This window comes from Natator depressus, chromosome 12 (assembly GCF_965152275.1).
Source record: "Natator depressus isolate rNatDep1 chromosome 12, rNatDep2.hap1, whole genome shotgun sequence".
Taxonomy (NCBI): Eukaryota; Metazoa; Chordata; order Testudines; family Cheloniidae; genus Natator; species Natator depressus.
Window position 1 is genome coordinate 40,698,995 of NC_134245.1, and position 17,935 is coordinate 40,716,929.

At 50.2% G+C, this 17,935-nt stretch overlaps 2 protein-coding genes across 3 annotated transcripts in view; both read left to right on the plus strand.

Annotated features, from left to right (window-relative positions):
* Nucleotides 1-2,529, plus strand: part of LOC141996709 (B-cadherin-like) — a 44,131-nt gene extending 41,602 nt beyond the window's left edge. Inside the window, exon 16 of the mRNA XM_074968971.1 lies at nt 17-2,529. Within this exon, the coding sequence (XP_074825072.1) occupies nt 17-229 (213 nt within the window). The 3' untranslated portion in view covers nt 230-2,529. The remainder of the gene's footprint in view (nt 1-16) is intronic.
* A 2,434-nt stretch (nt 2,530-4,963) lies between these two features.
* TANGO6 (transport and golgi organization 6 homolog) overlaps nt 4,964-17,935 on the plus strand; it is an 87,726-nt gene continuing 74,754 nt past the window's right edge. The window contains exons 1-4 of one of the 2 annotated variants that reach the window (XM_074969224.1): nt 4,964-5,051; nt 7,378-8,030; nt 13,813-13,929; nt 17,330-17,480. In XM_074969224.1, coding sequence (XP_074825325.1) covers nt 4,976-5,051; nt 7,378-8,030; nt 13,813-13,929; nt 17,330-17,480 — 997 coding nt within the window. In that variant the 5' untranslated portion in view covers nt 4,964-4,975. The remainder of the gene's footprint in view (nt 5,052-7,377; nt 8,031-13,812; nt 13,930-17,329; nt 17,481-17,935) is intronic. The other variant, XM_074969223.1, reaches the window with a different exon arrangement.

Here is a 17,935-nt window from a genome sequence, read left to right on the forward strand (position 1 = left end):
TCCTCCCCACCCCCAGAACCTGAAGGCGGCCGACACTGACCCCACTGCCCCGCCATACGACTCCCTGCTGGTGTTTGACTACGAGGGCAGCGGCTCCGAGGCAGCCTCGCTCAGCTCCCTCAACTCCTCCGCCTCGGACCGGGACCAGGACTACGACTACCTGAAGGACTGGGGCGGCCGCTTCAGGAAGCTGGCCGACATGTACGGCGGGGGCGAGGACGAGGAGTAGGTGCCACCAGTGTGTGCGGGCCGCAGCTGTGAGAGAAATGTCGCTGCGGCCCGTTCGACACACACCAGCAAGGTCTTCCCGAGCGGGCTGGATGGCTGAAATTCCCTTTCCTTAGCAGACAATAGCACTACGTGAATCTGTCCTCCTTGCAGAACCTGGCTCAGTTTCTTCAGCCCCTGTTGTTCAGCCGTGGATAGCCAGGGCTTTCCAGGTTAATGGGGGTGGGGGGATTCTGTTTCGGTCAACTAAGGGCCTTGGTGGCAGCCTGCCCAGAGTGTGAGGCTTCTGCCCAAAACACGCTGCACTTTGACGGCTTCACTGTAGGGGCTGCAGGTCCCGGCGTGCTCAAGGCAGAGCAACGCACGCTGGGATCTACAGCCTCCACAGACTGACTGGTTCTAGGAGAGGGCAGACGTGCCCCACCCTTTAGTTACCCCAGTTTTGTTTCCTCTCGTGCAGCTGGGGAGCTCCTGGCTGCTGTTACTTCCCCCAGACGGCCAGCCACTTCCACTTCCCTGTGCCCACGTTGCTGAGTACTCACAGTCACTTGCTAAATGGCCTAGTCTTGCCTCTTTGCAGCACACTGGGCAAGGGGTGCCCGGAGAACGCACTCACACCAGTCTGGTGCTGTGTAGCAATGTCTTCACCTGCCGTGCTGCAGGCCTCCCAGGACAGGGGCCTGCTAACTTCTGGGGCTCCTCTCCTCCAGCGGTATCATTAAAAGGTAACCATTTCCCCAGTGCTCTCAGAATACCTCATTCCAAATACAGGAAGCCTAGCGGGAAACTCCCCTCCACCAGCAGATGGGATTTGTTCACTTTTTAATGCCACCCATTGTGTGGTTCGGTGCTGCGTGTGCCCATGGAGTGGGCGTGTTCTCCAAAGGAGATGCTGAAGAGCAAGCGTGAAGTAGCCTCTTTCTCAGTAACCGTGGAGACCAGCTACCGCTGGGCCAGTCTGGAACACAGCCAGATTGCGGGGGACTTTGCCAGAGATATTTTTATTGAATTTTCAGATGCCCCTTATTTTTAATATTATTGTTACCCTTAACCAAGAGCTGCACTTTGATACGTTTAGCGCTGTGCCAACCCAAAGACCAAAGATGATGGTAACCCGTTTACTAAGCAATCACAGGCACAGGAGATATGGGGGAGAGCCCCCAGGAAATCCTCAGGGAACGGACAGTAGATTCACACCCTTTCCTGGAGAACCCCAGACTCACCTTTGCGTGCTGGTTTTAATGAACCCAGCTCGTCCCTGTCCAAGCGTTCATATGCTTGGAACCTGATGATAATTTGTCTCTGTGTGCTGCAGTAGTGACTTTCCATTGCCCTAGAGTTCAGTGTTCTTCCCCACCCCTACACTTTGCCATGCACTCCTTACCCCTCCAAAAACCTGGATTATAAACCAACTCTTAAGTAAAGCGCTCCTGAGTCCCTCCTCTCGCCTGTGCGGCTAAGGGCTGTAGTCTGTCCTCTGCTGACTGGAGGTGTGACTCTGAAGAAGTGTGTCACATGATATTCGTGCCTAGTACACTTGGAGCTCTGTATAAATAAATGCAACGTCTAAAACCTGACTGTCAGCCCAGTTTGATGCTATATTTTTGTATAAAGTTGTTCATTCATATTTCTGAATAGGGGAGAGAGGATCTATAAAATTACCAGCCAATACCATGCCATGTTCTTTTCACGTAGTATTTAGCAGAATGTCTTATTTGATTTAATAGCTATAGGCCGATTTATATTTTTCCATAATGCCACATTCCATAATGTGGCTACTTCCTTCATTGTGTTGTCTAATCTCTAGCGTGTGCTGTGTAATTACTGTGCAATGGAACTTTTAGAAAAAGGAAATGGCTTTATTTGGTTTCTAAACTGTGTATTTGGCTGCCTTAATACTTTGTACCTTTCTGTGACGGGGAATGGTGGGACACAAAGGAAGCTCAGAGAACAGCAATAGCTTCGTGTTAATCTGAGTACATTTTTATAACATTTTAATACATTTGTTTAAAAAAAAAATACTTTTCTCTTTTAATGTCAAGGCTAAAAGTCTCCGAACCGGTGTTGCTGCAGAGTATTCATTGTGAATACTCTGTAGAACACTGGTTCTCAAACTTTTTTTTTTTTCCACGAACCACTTGAAAATTGCTGAGGGTCTCGGCAGCCCACTTAATGATCTTTCCAAATGTTGTTTGTACCATAGGTAACTATTGTAAAGCGCTTTGGATAAAAGCGCTATATAAGAAAACTTAATAATAATTCAAGTTTTTTGGTTCTACAAATAAAAGCACACAACTCATATTTTAATATCCGTAGTCTTACCTTTCTAATGCGATGGATGTGGCCTCTCTCCCCCACTGCAGCAGCCTCCGAGCTGGGGCTGGGAAGGACGGGGGGTCTCTCCCCCGCCACGGAGCTGGGGCTGGGAAGGACAGGGGGTCTCTCCCCCGCCACGGAGCTGGGGCTGGGAAGGACGGGGGGTCTCTCCCCAGCAGCCACAGCGCTGGAGCTCGGGAAAGTCACCTCTTTCTCTGGCCGCCCAGCCCTGCACATCCCAAATTCCCCCCACGCCCTCTTCTCACCCCACTCCCCCCTCCCACCTACCCCTTATTCCCCCCAAGGCCACCACCTCACCTTACATGTGGATCTTCTCCAGGGTCCAGGCACCTAATTAGTGGAGTCACGCTGGCGCGGTTCCCCTGGTTAGGTGGGTGGCCCTTCATTCTCTCGTGTGCGGCTGCCCAGGCACGCACCTGAGAGGGAACGATCCATGGACCAGCTGAATGGAGCTCGCAGACCACTGTTTGAGAACCGCTGCTCTAGAACTCCAAAGCTGAAGTCCAAGCCTGTCCCCCAAGGAGCAATGCTGTGGTGTTTCTGATCAACCTCGGCTGGCTCCTTTGGAAAAGAACAAAAGACAAATGCTTTCCTTAGCCTCTGGCTATTCTGTATGAAAATGGCTTTTGGAACAGCCGCACGCCATGGGACAAACCTGGAGTGTTGCTGGCAGAGCAGGAACTAGCTAACCATTCTCATTCAAACAGCTGGAAGAGCACCTGCTATTGCTTCATACACCAACGGAGGGGTCAGGCTGGGATCCATTTTATACAAACAAGGCACAATAAAGGTCAGAACTAGACTAATTGAGTTTTGGGGCTAACTCAAAACAGCTCATTTCCCTGCAATGGTATCGGACAGCCCCAGCCTACTCTAGGAAAGTTTTGCTGGTCCAACTATACAAGTACACCAGCAACCTCCTCACCCCACCCCCACCCCAGTATAGAGGCAGCTTCCACTGGCAAGAATTGTTTTGCTGGTATAACTCATGCCAGCTCTCCAAGTGAAATAAGTTATGCTGGTATAGCTGCATCTACCCAAGGACTTTTGCTGGTGTAGATATGTTGTCAAAATTCACCCCCCTCTGTGACATGGTTACACCGAATAAAGATTCTAGTGTAGACATAACCATTGAATGATAGTGAACCACACCACCAATGCTGGCTATTCAGCAGCAGAAATCGTAAGGAGAACTGAATGGTTGCTGAGAGTGAATGCAGTTTTACCCTGCTCTCAGCTTCTTCCTGACAGACCCCGGGCGCGTGGGACATGATGATATCTGGTGCACTGGACACAAGGCTGAACTGGAGAACTGGGCTCCAGCCTCAGGTTCCTTGTACTGTACACACTACCGAAGGACACTGGTGCCCTGTGCAGCCAGCCCTGAGGTGTGCACGTGTAACTATCCACCTATTCGCTCTCCAAAGGGCCATATGGGGCACATATGGCTGAGCAGAGCTAGAAGAGGCAGGAGTCCAGCAAAGTAGCAAGTGGGTGGGTCAATCCTCCATTTGTTGACCCGGGGTAGGAAATGGAGGCAAGAGGCTAGCTTTCCTCTGTCAGCTGCTGGGTGGAGGGCTGGAGGCTGGTCAGTGCAGGGGGTCTGGTAAGCAAGGAGTGAAACCTGAGTTGTTGGGACAGAACTGACTTGGGCTGCTGGGAAACCAGGGTCTGCCTACGCTCCCCAGGGCTGCCGGCAGCACCTGGATGGCCTCGCTCGGGGGACTGGCGCAGCGACAATGGGTTAGATGGAACTGGTCTGCTGCGTCCCTGAACTGGGTGTCTCGTGGCTGAGGGGGGCCCCCCAGCCCGGGGCCTGGGGCTGCCCCGTCTGCTAGGGCCCAGCGGGGCGGCTGCAGGGCGGCGAGGCCCTGTCCACGCACCCTGTACCGGGGGGCCCTGGTGCAAAGCCTGGCTGCACGGGGGGACACGGGGCGCGTAGCAGCGCGGCTGCAGAGGAGCCAGAGGAACGACCGGCGGGAAGGGCCGAGCCCTGAGCCGTGCTACAAGCTGACTAACTGCCCACGGTCTGACCCTCCCAAGATGGCGGGAAGACAGCTCACGGAAGCTTATGCTCAAATAAATGTGTTAGTCGCTAAGGTGCCCCAAGTCCTCCTGTGGCGGATTCGGACGAACAGGGCTGCAAGCGTGCGGCTGCGTTAGTCTGACCCTCCCAAGATGGCGGTAGGGCCAGTCCGCTACTCCCCCTACGGGGCGGCACTAGTCTGACCCTCCCAAGATGGCGGCAGGGCCAGTCCGCACCTCCCCCTACGGGGCGGCACTAGTCTGACCCTCCCAAGATGGCGGTAGGGCCAGTCCGCTCCTCCCCCTAGGGGGCGGTACGAGTCTGATCCTCCCAAGATGGCGTCTCGGTGCGCTATTGTGCGCAGGCGCAGTGGGCGCGGGCGCTATGGCCGGGACTTTGAAGCTGGAGCGGGTGGTGGAGGCGCTGGCGCTGCTGATGGGGAGGCCCGGAGGAGGTACCGGTGAGGGGGGCGGGGACTGTGGGGCTCGCATGTTGGGGTCCCCCCCACACGCCCTGGGGGTCTCTACCGCCCCTCCCCACCCCCCATTGCCTGTGTGGGGCCCCCCGCCTCCCCCATTGCCCTCAGCAGCCCCTCCCCACCCCCCATTGCCTGTGTGGGGCCCCCGCCCCCCCATTGCCCGCAGCAGCCCCCCCCGCCCCCATTGCCTGTGTGGGGCCCCCCGCCTCCCCCATTGCCCTCAGCAGCCCTTCCCCACCCCCCATTGCCTGTGTGGGGCCCCCGCCTCCCCCATCGCCCTCCACAGCCCCCCCGCCACCCCCCATTGCCCTCAGCAGCCCCTCCCCACCCCCCATTGCCTCTGTAGGGCCCCCCGCCCCCCCATTGCCCGCAGCAGCCCCCCCCGCCCCCATTGCCTGTGTGGGGCCCCCGCCCCCCCATTGCCCGCAGCAGCTCCCCCGCTGCTCCCCATTGCCTGTGTGGACCCCCCTGCCCTCCTATTGCCTGCAGCAGCCCCTCCCCACCCCCCATTGCCTGTGTGGGGCCCCCCGCCTCCCCCATCGCCCTCCACAAACCCCCCTCCGCCCCCCATTGCCTGTGTGGGGCCCTCAGCCCCCCCATTGCCTGCAGCAGCCCCCCCATTGCCCGCAGCAGCCCCCCCGCCGCTCCCCATTGCCTGTGTGGGGCCCCCCGTCTCCCCCATCGCCCTCCACAGCCCCCCCGCCGCCCCCCATTGCCTGTGTGGGACCCCCGCCCCCCCATTGCCCTCAGCAGCCCCCCCGCCTCTCCCATTGCCCGCAGCAGCCCCTCCCCGCCCCCCATTGCCTGTGTGGGGCCCCCCGCCTCCCCCATCGCCCTCCACAGCCCCCCCGCCCCCCTCATTGCCTGTGTGGGCCCCCCCGCCCCCCCATTGCCCGCAGCAGCTCCCCCGCTGCTCCCCATTGCCTGTGTGGGTCCCCCCGCCCCCCCATTGCCCTCTGCAGCCCCTCCCTGTCCCCCATTGCCTGTGTGGCCCCTCCCCGCCCCCCCTATTGCCCGCAGCAGCCCCTCCCCACCCCCCGTTGCCTGTGTGGACCTCCCCGCCTGCCCCATTGCCCACAGCGGGCCCCTCTCCGCTGTGTAAATAGTGTTTTGGGGTTGGGGCTCAGGCTCTGAAGCCCACCCTGTGGGCTTCAGAGCCCAAATTCCAGCCTGAGCTGCCACTTTAAAGTGCTGTCTATACAGTACAAACCCTGGTATTTATTTTCACCCAATGGATTGGGGAGGGCAGTTTCTCACCAATTATCAGAGGCCAGGAGAGTGTCTTTCTTCTTGTGTATCTTCCTGAGTCATGGAAGAGGTACCAAAGTCTTTGTACCAAACTCTTGCTTGGTGAGTTCCGTGTTGGTACTTTCTTGCTAGCTCAGATAAGCAACAATGTGGTGCATCCATAACCCCTCTGAGACAGGGATTGTCTCTTTATCTGGGCCCTGTGCAACGGGATCCAATTCTGGCTACTATGACATAAATTGTTAGTCTCTAAGGTGCCACAAGTCCTCCTTTTCTTTTTATGACATAAATGTTTATTATGTTTGCACCCTGACCTTAAATCTTCTCCCAGGTTTCTTACAGGCTCAGACACCCTGCTTTCAACTGCCCCTTCTAGCTGTCTGTCTTTCTTTGTCGCTCCTAGGTTTTCTCTTCTTAGAGTATGTTTACACTGCGAAGTTGTCGACAAAACTTTTGTCTTTCACAGGTACTTAAACAATCCGCACCCCCACCCCATCCCCCTCCGCGGGAAAGACAAAAGTTTTGCCGAAGCAAGGGACAGTGTGAACCCGGCTTTGTCGGCAGAAGTGCTCTCCTGCCAACAAGGCTAACACCGCTTGTGGGGCTGGAAGTATTTTGTTGGCGAAAGTGCTGACAAAGTACCGACAAAGAGCGTTTGCACGTGCTGACTTTTAGCAACAAGGCTGTGTCGACACAGCCTTTTCGCTGAAAGCTGCGTGGTGTAGACAAGCCCTCAGCTTTTCTGTGTTCTGCCTCCCCCATGCCTCACAAACACAAAACAGTACTCAGCAAAACCCCTCTGACTCTTAGCCCAAGAACTCTTGGGCAGGTTCACAGCTCCCTTTTGCCTTGTGATTAATTTATCCAGACATTTATGTTAATGGCAGGGTGTGTTCATACCCAGGCTCACAGAGGTTAATGATCCAAGGAGTAGCCAGTACCTCTCAGCAGAAAACTAATAATAATAGCTATGGAGGGACAGTATACTGCTTAGTGGAGGGCAGGTGCACCGCTCTCGCAATCCTTGTACTGTACGTGACCTATTTGTTTTTCCTTTTAGGAACAGGTTCAGGTTCTCTCCAGGCGGCAAAACATGCAGATCTGCTCGAAACCTTAAACTCCAACTTGGCAGCTTTAGAGGAAAAGCTTGGTCAGGATCCCCAGTGGAATGAACTGCGGAGCTTGAGAGCTGAAGTCAGAGAGCAGGCTGTTTGGCTAGAAAGCTCTACAGATGTGACCTGGAGTTTTACTTGTCAAGTCCTGCTGTTACTGCTGAGTCTGAAAAAGCGCATGATCATCTTAGCTGCTGCTTACCATCCAGCCAAACCAAACCCTAGGACCGCTGAAGCTGCTCCAGCTCTCAGCCCTGACACGCTCAGTATCTCCCAGCAGAAGACTGTTCAGTCTGCATTGCAGTTTGTGATTACCTTGGGCCTTTGTCCATATCTCTTGCCTGGGGTTGGAATCCCGCTGAAGCACAGGACAGAGTTCAGTGCTGTTGTTCAAGATGTGGTATCTCCCAACGCTTCCCCCAGTGCAATGCATAGGCTCTACGGCAGCTGTACTGCACTGCTGCAGATTGCACAGCACCCATCTTTAGGCAACCTCATCCTTACCCGCCACCTTGGGGACCTCATAGCAGGTCTGTGCCAGCTAGGATTCTGCCCGACCAAAGGAAAGGGTGAGCAAGCCAGGCCATTGGAGCAACTAAAGGTGTGTATTCTGATTAGAATTTCCTGCCTTAATTTTGTGTATAGGCCCCATCCTATAGCTTCCATTTTTCTGGGGCAAAGACAGCTAACTGGAAGAGACATGAAACCTTGTGCTTCAGGACTTCAGCCAATCTCTCACTATTAGGGAGCAAGATGAGACCTTCCTTGGGGAGAAGATTATCCCATTTCTGCCTTCTGTGTGGTGTCTTGCACCTTCCTTTGAAGCAGCTGGTACCAGCAACTGTCCGAGACAGGATACTGGGCTAGCTGAACCACAAATCTGATCTTGTCATAAGAACATAAGAATGGCCACACTGGGATGGACCAATGGTCCATCGAGCTCAGTATCCTGTCTTCTGACAGTGGCCAGTGGCAGAGGCTTCAGAGGGAGTGTACAGAACAGGGCAGTTTATAGAGTGATCCATCCACTGTTGTCCAGTCCCAGCACCTGGCAGTCAAAGACTTAGGGACACCTATGACATGGGGCTGCATCCCTGACCATCTTGGCTAGTAGACATTGATGGACCTGTCCTTCATAAACTTTATTTAATTCTTTTTTGAACCCAGTTATTCTTTTGGCCTGCACAACATCCCCTGGCAACAAGTTCCACAGGTTGACTGTGTGTTGTGTGAAGAAGTGCTTACTTTTGTTTGTTTTAAAATTATTGCCTATTAATTTTATTGGGTGACCCCTGGTTCTTGTTTTATGTGAAAGGGTAAATAACACTTCCTGATTCACTTTCTCCATAGCATCCATGATTGTACAGATCTCCATCTTATCCCCACCTTAGCTGTCTCTTTTCTAAACTGAACAGTCTTTTTAATCTCTTCTCACATGGAAGCTGTTCCGTACTCCTAATAATTTTTGTTGCCCTTCTCTGTACTTTTTCCAATTCTAATATATCTGTTTTTAGATGGGGCAACCGAACTGTGTGCAGTATTGAAGGTGTGGGCGTACCATGGATTTATAGAGTGGCAATATGATATTTTCTGTCTTATCTATCTCTTTCCTAATGTTTCCTACCATTCTGTTTGCTTTTTTGACTGCTGCTGCACATTGAGCAGAATGTTTTCAGAGAACTATTGACAAAGACTCCAAAATCTTTCTTGAGTGGTAACAGCTAATTTAGACCCCATCAATGTGTATGTATAGTTGGGATTAAGTTTTCCAATGTGCATTACTTTGCATTTATCAAAATTGAATTTCATCTGCCATGTTGTTGCCCAGTCACTCAGTTTTGTGAGACTCTTTTGTAACTGTTCGCAATCTGGTTTGGACTTGACTATCTTGCTACTTTTGTATCGTGTGCAAACTTTGCCACCTCGCTGTTTACCCCCTTTTTCCAAATTGTTTGTAAATATGTTGAACAGCACTGGTTCCAGTACAGATCCTTGGGGGACCCCATTATTTACTCTTCTACACCAGGAAAACTGACCATTTATTCCTATCCTTTTTTCTATAGCTTTTAACCATTTACTGAACTGTGAAAGGACTTTCCTTCTTATTCCGTGACTGCCTCTTTTGCTTAAGGGGTGTCTGCTGCTGTCTGAACTTACAAGACAGCATGCTGACATGCCCTCAGCCCCACCAAAAACCCACTCTCTCTCCCCCCACATACACACAACACACTCCCTGTCACACTCCACCCCACCCTCCCCATTTGAAAAGCATGTTGCAGCCACTTGCATGCTGAGATAGCTACCACAATGCACGGCTCTCTGTGGCCGTTGCAAGAGCTACTAATGTGTCCACGCCAGTGCGCTTGTAGCTGTCAATGTGGACAGATTGCAGCGCTTTCCCTATTGCGCTTTACAAAGGCTGGTTTGACTCAAAGTGCTCTACATCTGCAAATGTAGCCATGTCCTCAATTTCAACCAGTTTGCCCAGTACTGAAGTGAAGCTTACTGGCCTGTAATTGCCAGGATCTCCTCTGGAGCCTTTTTAAAAAATAGGCATTACATTAGCTATTTGCCTGTCATCTGGTACAGAGGCTGTTTTAAGCGAAATGTTACACACCACACTTAGTGGTTCTGAAATTTCATATTTGAATTCCTTCAGAACTCTTGGGTGAATCCCATCTGGCCCTGGTGACTTATTACTGTTTATCAATTTGTTCCAAAAACATCCCTACTGATGCCACAATCTGGGACAGTTCCTCAGATTTGTCACCTAAAAAGAATGACTCAGGTGTGGGAATCTCCCTCACATCCTCTGCAGTGAAGACCCACGCAAAGAATTCATCGTTTCTCAGCAACAGCCTTGTCTTCCTTGAGTGCTCCTTTAGTGCCTTGCTCGCTCAATGGCCTCACTGATTGTTTGCCAGGCTTCCTGCTTTTGATGTAATTAAAAAAGTTTGTTGTTAGCTTTTGTGTCTTTGGTTAGTAGTTCTTTAAATTCTTTTTTGGCCTGCCTAGACTTGCCAGAGTTTGTGTTTCTTTCTATTGTCCTCAGCAGAATTTGATTTCAAATTTCTAAAGGATGTCTTTGTCTCTAACCACTTCTTTTACTCTGTTGTTTAGCCATGCTGGCATTTTTTTGGGTCCTCTTACTTTTTTTTTTTCATTTTGGGGTATACATTTAGTTTGGGTCTCGATTACTGTGTTTTTATGAAGTTTTTATGCAGCTTACAGGCATTTCACTCTTGAGACTGTTCATTTTAATTTCCATTTAACTAGCCGCCTCATTTTTTGTGTAGGTCTCTTTTTTGAAGCTAAATGCTACTGTGGTGGGTTTCTCTGGTATTTTCCCCCCTACAAGAGTGTTGAATTTAATTACATTATGGTCACTATTACCAAGCGGTTCAGCTATATTCATTTCTTGAATCAGATCCTGTCCCCCACTTTGGACTAAATCAAGAATTGCCTCTCTCCCTGTGTGATCCAGGACTAGCTGCTCCAAGAAGCAGCCATTACTGGTGTATAGACATTGTATTTCTGAGGTGACATGTTCCTTGTCAATATGTGGATAGTTGAAATCCCCCATTATTATTGGGTCTTCTGTTTTGGTAGCCTCTCTAATCTCCCTGAGCATTTCACAATCATTGTCACCATCCTGGTCAGGTGGTTGGTAGTATATTCCTATTGCTATACTCTTATTATTCAGGCTTGGAATTTCTATCCATAGAGATTCTATGGTACTGTTTTAATTCATTTAAGACTTTTACTGTATTTGACTCTATGCTTTCTTTCACATACAGTGCCACTCCCCCACCAGTGTGACCCACTCCTATATATTTTGTACCCTGATATTACCGGGTCCCATTGATCATCATTCTACCAAGTTTCTATGATTCCTATTATATCAGTATCCTCATTTAATACCAGGCAGTCAAGTTCACCCATCTTACTATTTAGACTTCTTGCATTTGTATCCAAGCACTTATAAAATTAGTCTGCCTTCGTGTGATGTAATTGAATGGGGACTCTTTTTTGTTGTCTGTTTCTCTTCAGTTCCTACCTGTACTTTGTCAACTTCTATCCTCTCCTCGTTACAAGGATACAGAATATTCCCTTTAATAAATCCTCCCATATGGGATGTATGAACCATGTGCTCCTCGGCACCTATCAGTTTCCCCCACTCCTTAGTTTAAAAACTCCTCTGTGACCTTTATAATTTTACATACCAGCAATCTGGTTCCATTTTGGTTTAGGCAGAGCCCATCCTTCCTGTATAGGCTTCTCCTTTCCCAAAAGATTCCCCAGTTCCTAATAAACCTAAATCCCTCCTCCGAACACCATTGTCTCATCCACTCATTGAGACCCTGCAGTTCTGCCTGTCTACCTGGCCCTGCGCGTGGCACTGGGAACATTTCAGAGAATGCCACCCTGGAAGTCCTGGACTTTAATCTCTTACCTAGCAGACTAAATTAGGTCTCCAGGATCGCTCTCCTACCTTTCCATATGTCAGTGTTACCTACACGTACCATGACCACCAGCTCCTCTCCAACCCTATGCATAAGGCTGTCTAAATGTCTTGAGAGGTTGACAACCTTTGCACCCGGCAGGCAATTCACCATATGGTTCTCCTTGTCATCAAAACCCCACAATGTATATTTCTAATAATCAAATCCCCCGTTACTATTACCTGTCTCTTCCTAATAACAGGGGCCCTCTACCCCAGAAAGGTATCCTCAGTATTCTTTCACACTATGACATCATCTGGAAGTAGGGTCCCAACTTTGGGATTGTTTCACTCCGCTCCAGCTTGATGTTCGCTTCCCTGAGACTTTCCTCCTCGGCAGCACAGAGACTGTCATAGTGGGGGTGGAAGTGCTCTACTTTGGGCTTGTCTACACTACAAAATTAGGTCAACTTAAGTTAGGTCGACCTGCAGCCAATACAGTAATTAAATCGGCTGTTTGTGTCCATTACTACCCTCCTTCTGCCGGTGCTGCGCATCCTCACCAATAGCGCTTGTACCAACTGAAGTGGGGCATTGTGGGGCACTGACAGCCGGAGCGTGGGGCACTGATAGCCACACAGGGTTCACAGCTGGAGCCCTCCTCCTGCCTCAGGGCCGACAGCCCCAGCTGTGAGCCAGGCACAGGGCTCAATTTCACAGTTGACATGCTTGTCAGTTTCATGGCTGCTATTATTTCACTGTTCCTCTCTGGCTGTCAGCCGGTCCAAGGTGGGGCTTACAGCTGGACTCCTGTCCTGGGGCTGACAGCCAGAGCCAGAGAGGAAATGTGAAATAATAGCAGCCCTGAAACAGACAAGAATGTCAATTTCACTGCTGGTAGGCTCCTTGCTATGTAAATGAGCCCAGTGCTGGTGTCACAGCTTAGACTCTCAGCCCTGAGGTGGGGATGGGGAGGATCCCACTGTAAGCTCTGCTGCCAGGGCTGACAGCCGAGAAGAGGTATTGACAACCCGGAGCCCCGCTGCCACCTCCCAGTAAGGGATGCGATGGAGAGGAGAGCCCAAGCCCGGGCTCTCCTCCCCTGACAATCCCTCACTGGGAGGTGGCAGCGGGGCTCCCGGTTGTCAGCTGCCCGACAACGGGGCTCTGTGCTGTCAGGGATCCAGCTGTGAGTCCCGTACTGGGCCAACAGCCAACGGGTAATGTAAGTAACGCAATTACTACACAGACACTGTGTCGCCCTAGTACATCAACCTGAGTGCTACGCCTCTCGCAGAGGTGGAGTTATGAGGTCAGTGTAGTGGACGACTTCCATTGGTGGGTGCACCAGTCTAGTGTAGACAGTTAGAGAGTTAGGCCAAGGAAAACTGTCTTATGTCAACCTAACTGTAGTGTAGACCAGGCATGTGTCCCGCAAAGTCTCATCTGTGTATCTCGCTGTCTCTCTTAGCTCCTCCAGTTTGGAAACTCTCATTTCAATAGCTCATATTCGGTCTCTGAGAGCCACGAGCTGCTTGCACCGAATGCACCTACACCACCTGCCCACAAGGCAAGTAATCGCTGCATTCACTGCAATAAACAGGATGGACCCCACTCTGCTGCTGGACTTTTGCCTGCATTCTTTTTACTCTTGCAGGGTTGTTTTTTGTATTTGTTCCTTGAGTGTGTGTGGCAGTTCCCCTGTAACAGTTGTTCCTGAACAGTTTTTGTATATATTTGCCTTAACTAAAAAACACCCTGTGTCAGACAGAATTTAGAGTGGTCTCTAGATACCCACCTGGATGTTTTCCAGTCGATGTCTTATACGTTGCTAATGGTCCAGTAGAGGGAGCCAGGACCTAGCAAAATACGTGCCCTGTGCTGCTTTACTGTTTGTCTGTGCTGTATTCATATTCCAGCACAGAGACCTGTTGTTTTTCAGGGCCTTACAGAAGAGCAGAGAACCCGCAGCAGGGAGGCCTTGAAGAGTGTCTTGGATCGAGTCTACCAACCGCTAGTGGTCCAGGAACTGCTTGTACTTCAGGGTGGATCCAAACAGGTACCAAGGATGCCAACTGGTTCTGTAGCTGGTCAGGAGGTGGGGGAAGGGAATCTGATTCATAAGGCTGTCTCCAGTGCCTGCACCTTCCAGTGGTACAGGAGCTGGAATATGATATGCTAGGGCAGGGGTGGGGCAAACTTTTTGGCCTGAGGGCCACATCTGGATATGGAAATTGTATGGCAGGCCGTGAATGCTCATGAAACTGGGGGTTGAGGTGCGGGGGGTGGGGAGGAGGACTCCGGCTGGGGGTGTGGGCTCTGGAGTGGGGCCAGAAATGAGGAGTTCAGGGTGCGGGAGGAGGCTGGGGGTTGGTGTGCGGGGGGGGAGGGCTCCAGCTGGGGGTGTGGTCTCTGGGGTGGGGTTTGGAGTGCAGGAGGGTGGTCCAGGCTGGTACCGAGGGGTTTGGAGGGAGGAGAGAGATCAGGGCTGGAGCAGGGGGATGGGTCACGGGAGGAGGTCAGGGGTGCAGACTCTGGGTGGCGCTTATCTCAAGCAGCTCCTGGAAGTAGCGGCATGTCCCCCCTCTGGCTCCTATGCGGAGGCATGGCCAGGTTACTCTGCGCGCTGCCCTGTCCGCAGGCGCCGTCCCTGCAGCTCCCATTGGCCATGGCTCCTGGCCAATGGGAGCTGCAGAGCCAGCACTTGGGGCGGGGGCAGTGTGCGGAGCCCCCTGGCTGCCCCTATGCGTAGGAGCTGGATGCGGGACATGCCGCTGCTTCTGGGACCCACGGAACGTGTGGAGTCAGGCAAGCCCCCGACCCCGCTCCCTGGCAGGAGCTCGAGGGCTGGATTAAAAGGTCTGAAGGGCTGGATGTGGCCCCCAGTCCGTAGTTTGCCCACCCCTGTGCTAAAGCATTAAACTGCAATTTCCTAGCTACCTGTCCAACCAGTGGGATGAAGATGTGGGGTTTGGAATATGCAGCAGAGACTTGCATTTGGAAGCTTTGTTTTATTTTTATTCAAGCTACATACTAGGAGTGAATCTATTTTCTTGAAAAGATAATAGAAGCGCAGAAGCTTCTTCCCTAGAGAAGATGATGTTCTGGATCCAGCATTATATTTGGTGAAGCTATGTTGCTTCACCAAATATTATGCTGTATCAGCAGGGATGAATCTGGCTCGTTGTGGCTGGTTTGTATGCTTCCTGACAAACCAGCTGAATTTGTGCTAAATACACATTGATGACTACTTCCTCCACTCTGAGATTGGCTGGGCTATTTGTCCTAGAAACTTGGCTATCTTACTAGTAATGAATAATGCAAACATATGTTAATAAAACATTATGGATTAGAATATAAATGCACAAAAATCAGCAAAATTGTGGCTCTACAGCAACAGTGACCCTGTCACACTGAACATAAATATTTATGGCATAAAATAGTAATAAAAATTCTACTTGTGATGCCTGCAATAAAGCAGTGTTGCTGTGAGAGCCATAATTTGGAATGTTAATTTTTGTGCATTTACCCTTGTAGCTAGAATACAGCGCTTGTCAATTCCACAAGCTGACTACAGCTCCACACTTTCTTCTTTGCAAAGAAATTGTTCTGAGAAACACCTTGTACGCTTTGCGTGCTCTATGAATAGTAAATAGACATTCCTGGCAATGCTTTGTTCATCGGGTTAGCTGTGCTTTGCCCAGAACTCCCTGGAGTGTATGTACATACCGTCGGCTTCCGTCAAAGCCAGTACAGCATCAGTTCAGCAGTTTGTATTCTGTCAAGCTTCCAACATGGCTGTCCTTCTGGTGAAGTGTCTTGTCCTGTAACTTTCCTATGTCACTCTGGCAAAACAGGCATCGATTTATCTTCAGGCTATGAGGCGCTACCTTGAGTAAATATCCATTATGGCCACACTTTCCAGGGCTATGTGCAATGTGTTCAAAAACAAAAAGGGAGATGGGGAATGTGGGATTAGCCTGTGAAACTGACAATTCCTAATTTCAATCTGTACAGGACTGCTGGGAAAAGACTGGTACTTGGCTTTAAATGAACAGAGGAATTGCAGCTAGATGCACGTCTTTCCTCCCATGTAGCAATTTAAACTAGGCCATGTTTCAGGGTGCTCTGTGGGGCTGTAAACTGGGAGAACCAGGGGAATTCAGCACACTGAGAACTATGTTGCTGTCAGGAATTCAGTGTACCACTTCTGGTGAAATGAGAAATCTGAGCCTTGGTTTTAAAACCCTAATGCACAGTACAGTACTGCCCCTAAATTGGAATTGTGTGTTCAGAAACGCTTGGCTTATACTGCTAGATTTACTGGCAAGGAGAATATTAGATTTTCCTTTCAAGAATCTTGTATGGATCCTCAATACATAGTCATTTAAATATCTTTTCTAATTGCTTATCTGAATAGTGTCAGCAGTATTCTTGTGCTCCAACTGTATAGCGTTATGCTGATCCATCTGTTTGGACTGGCAGGTGTCAATCAAAGTTGATAATTTTGAGCTGCAATTGTTTTCACTTAGCACTGGAGGCTTAAAGGGAGGGCAGCTGCTCTTTAAAGAAAGCTGCTGTCTAGGATGGAGGTTAGGTTAAAGCAACATGAAAGAACAGTCCGTTGAAGGATTCGGGGTGTCAGATCTCATTAAATAAAGCAGCTGGACACTTCTGATCAGTTTTGACCTGGGTTGCCAGTAGCTTTGAATCTGCACTGATTCGTTCTTATTTGATCTTTCTTCCTCCATAAACACCCTTTTTATTTAATGTAGCTGTTTAACCTGGAAGTGAGGGCTGCCTTGTAAAGAAAAAAGGTGAGAGAATCCCCTGAGCTACTTCCTCAGTAAAGCAAACATGCACCCACCTTTTCCACTGTTGGTATGACAGGTGACAGCAAATGCTGTCCATGCAGACTTCATGATTTCTAGGTTTGCAAACTCTAGATGGCACTGGTGTTTGTACTGGAACAGCACCTGTCCTAATACTGATACACACTCGGGTTGTTTCCTTTCTTGACCACGTAACCTATAGATTTGTATTCTCTGTCTTCTCACCACAGTGCTTTATTACTGTGCCCTGCAGTCACTGGAGTTGGAATTGCTCTCCTCTTGAGCGCAATGAGCCCTGATTCATACTGAGAACCCCCTGTGTCTCTCACTGGTAGTGAGACAGTCAAAGCTGATGCATAACCCCAGGAGAATGTAATTTAGGGAAAGAAATATCTGCATGGAGGAGAGGCTCCTGGGATGCTCAGCCCACCTAATTAAACCCTAATTATCTTGGTGCCATTGGGTGGTGAAGTGATTTTTAGAAAATTCCCCTCTGTGCTGTGTTCCTGCCATGACATACATCAAAGCCCTTCATGGCAGAGAGCATGTCGTCTTGCACATCTGGGAGAGCTTGCACCATTCTCTAAAGAAAATACATTTCCTATCCCCCTCTCCATATCCTTTCAGTGCTTGCAGTCCCCTGGACAAGAGGTGAAGCAGCCCCTTGCCCAAGCTCCAGCTTGGCTTCGGCGTCTCTGTGGACAGCTGCTCTCGGAGAGGCTGATGAAACCCAGTGGGGTTCAGGCTGTGGTCCGGGGCATCATGGAGGGAGCAGGAAGTAAGTATGTTGCTCAGACACTGTCATTTCTGTTTTACAGATTATGAATGAAATGAGACTTCCCAGGGTGGGTCAGAGATCTTTCCATCCCATGAAATAATAAGCTGGAATAGCATTATGGGGACCCTCACATAAGAGATTTCCTCTTTAATTAGACTATAAATACTTACACACACAGGTTATGCTTGCTTCTGACCTTAAAAAGGGAGTACTGAGCTCCTGAACTTCAAGACACCTTTTGTCAGGGTGTGTTGTTACATTTCTGGGTTCTGTACCTGGAAACCTCTACAATTATTGAGAAAATATAAATAAAATGACAAAACCTAGGGCAAAAATACCAGTGCATATGAAATGCCAGTTCCTCACTCTTGTGAAGAATAAGTTTGTTTTTAAAGATCTGTATTGTTGATCTTTTTATTAGCTCCTATTTCTGTAAAGGGCATTGGTGCACGGGA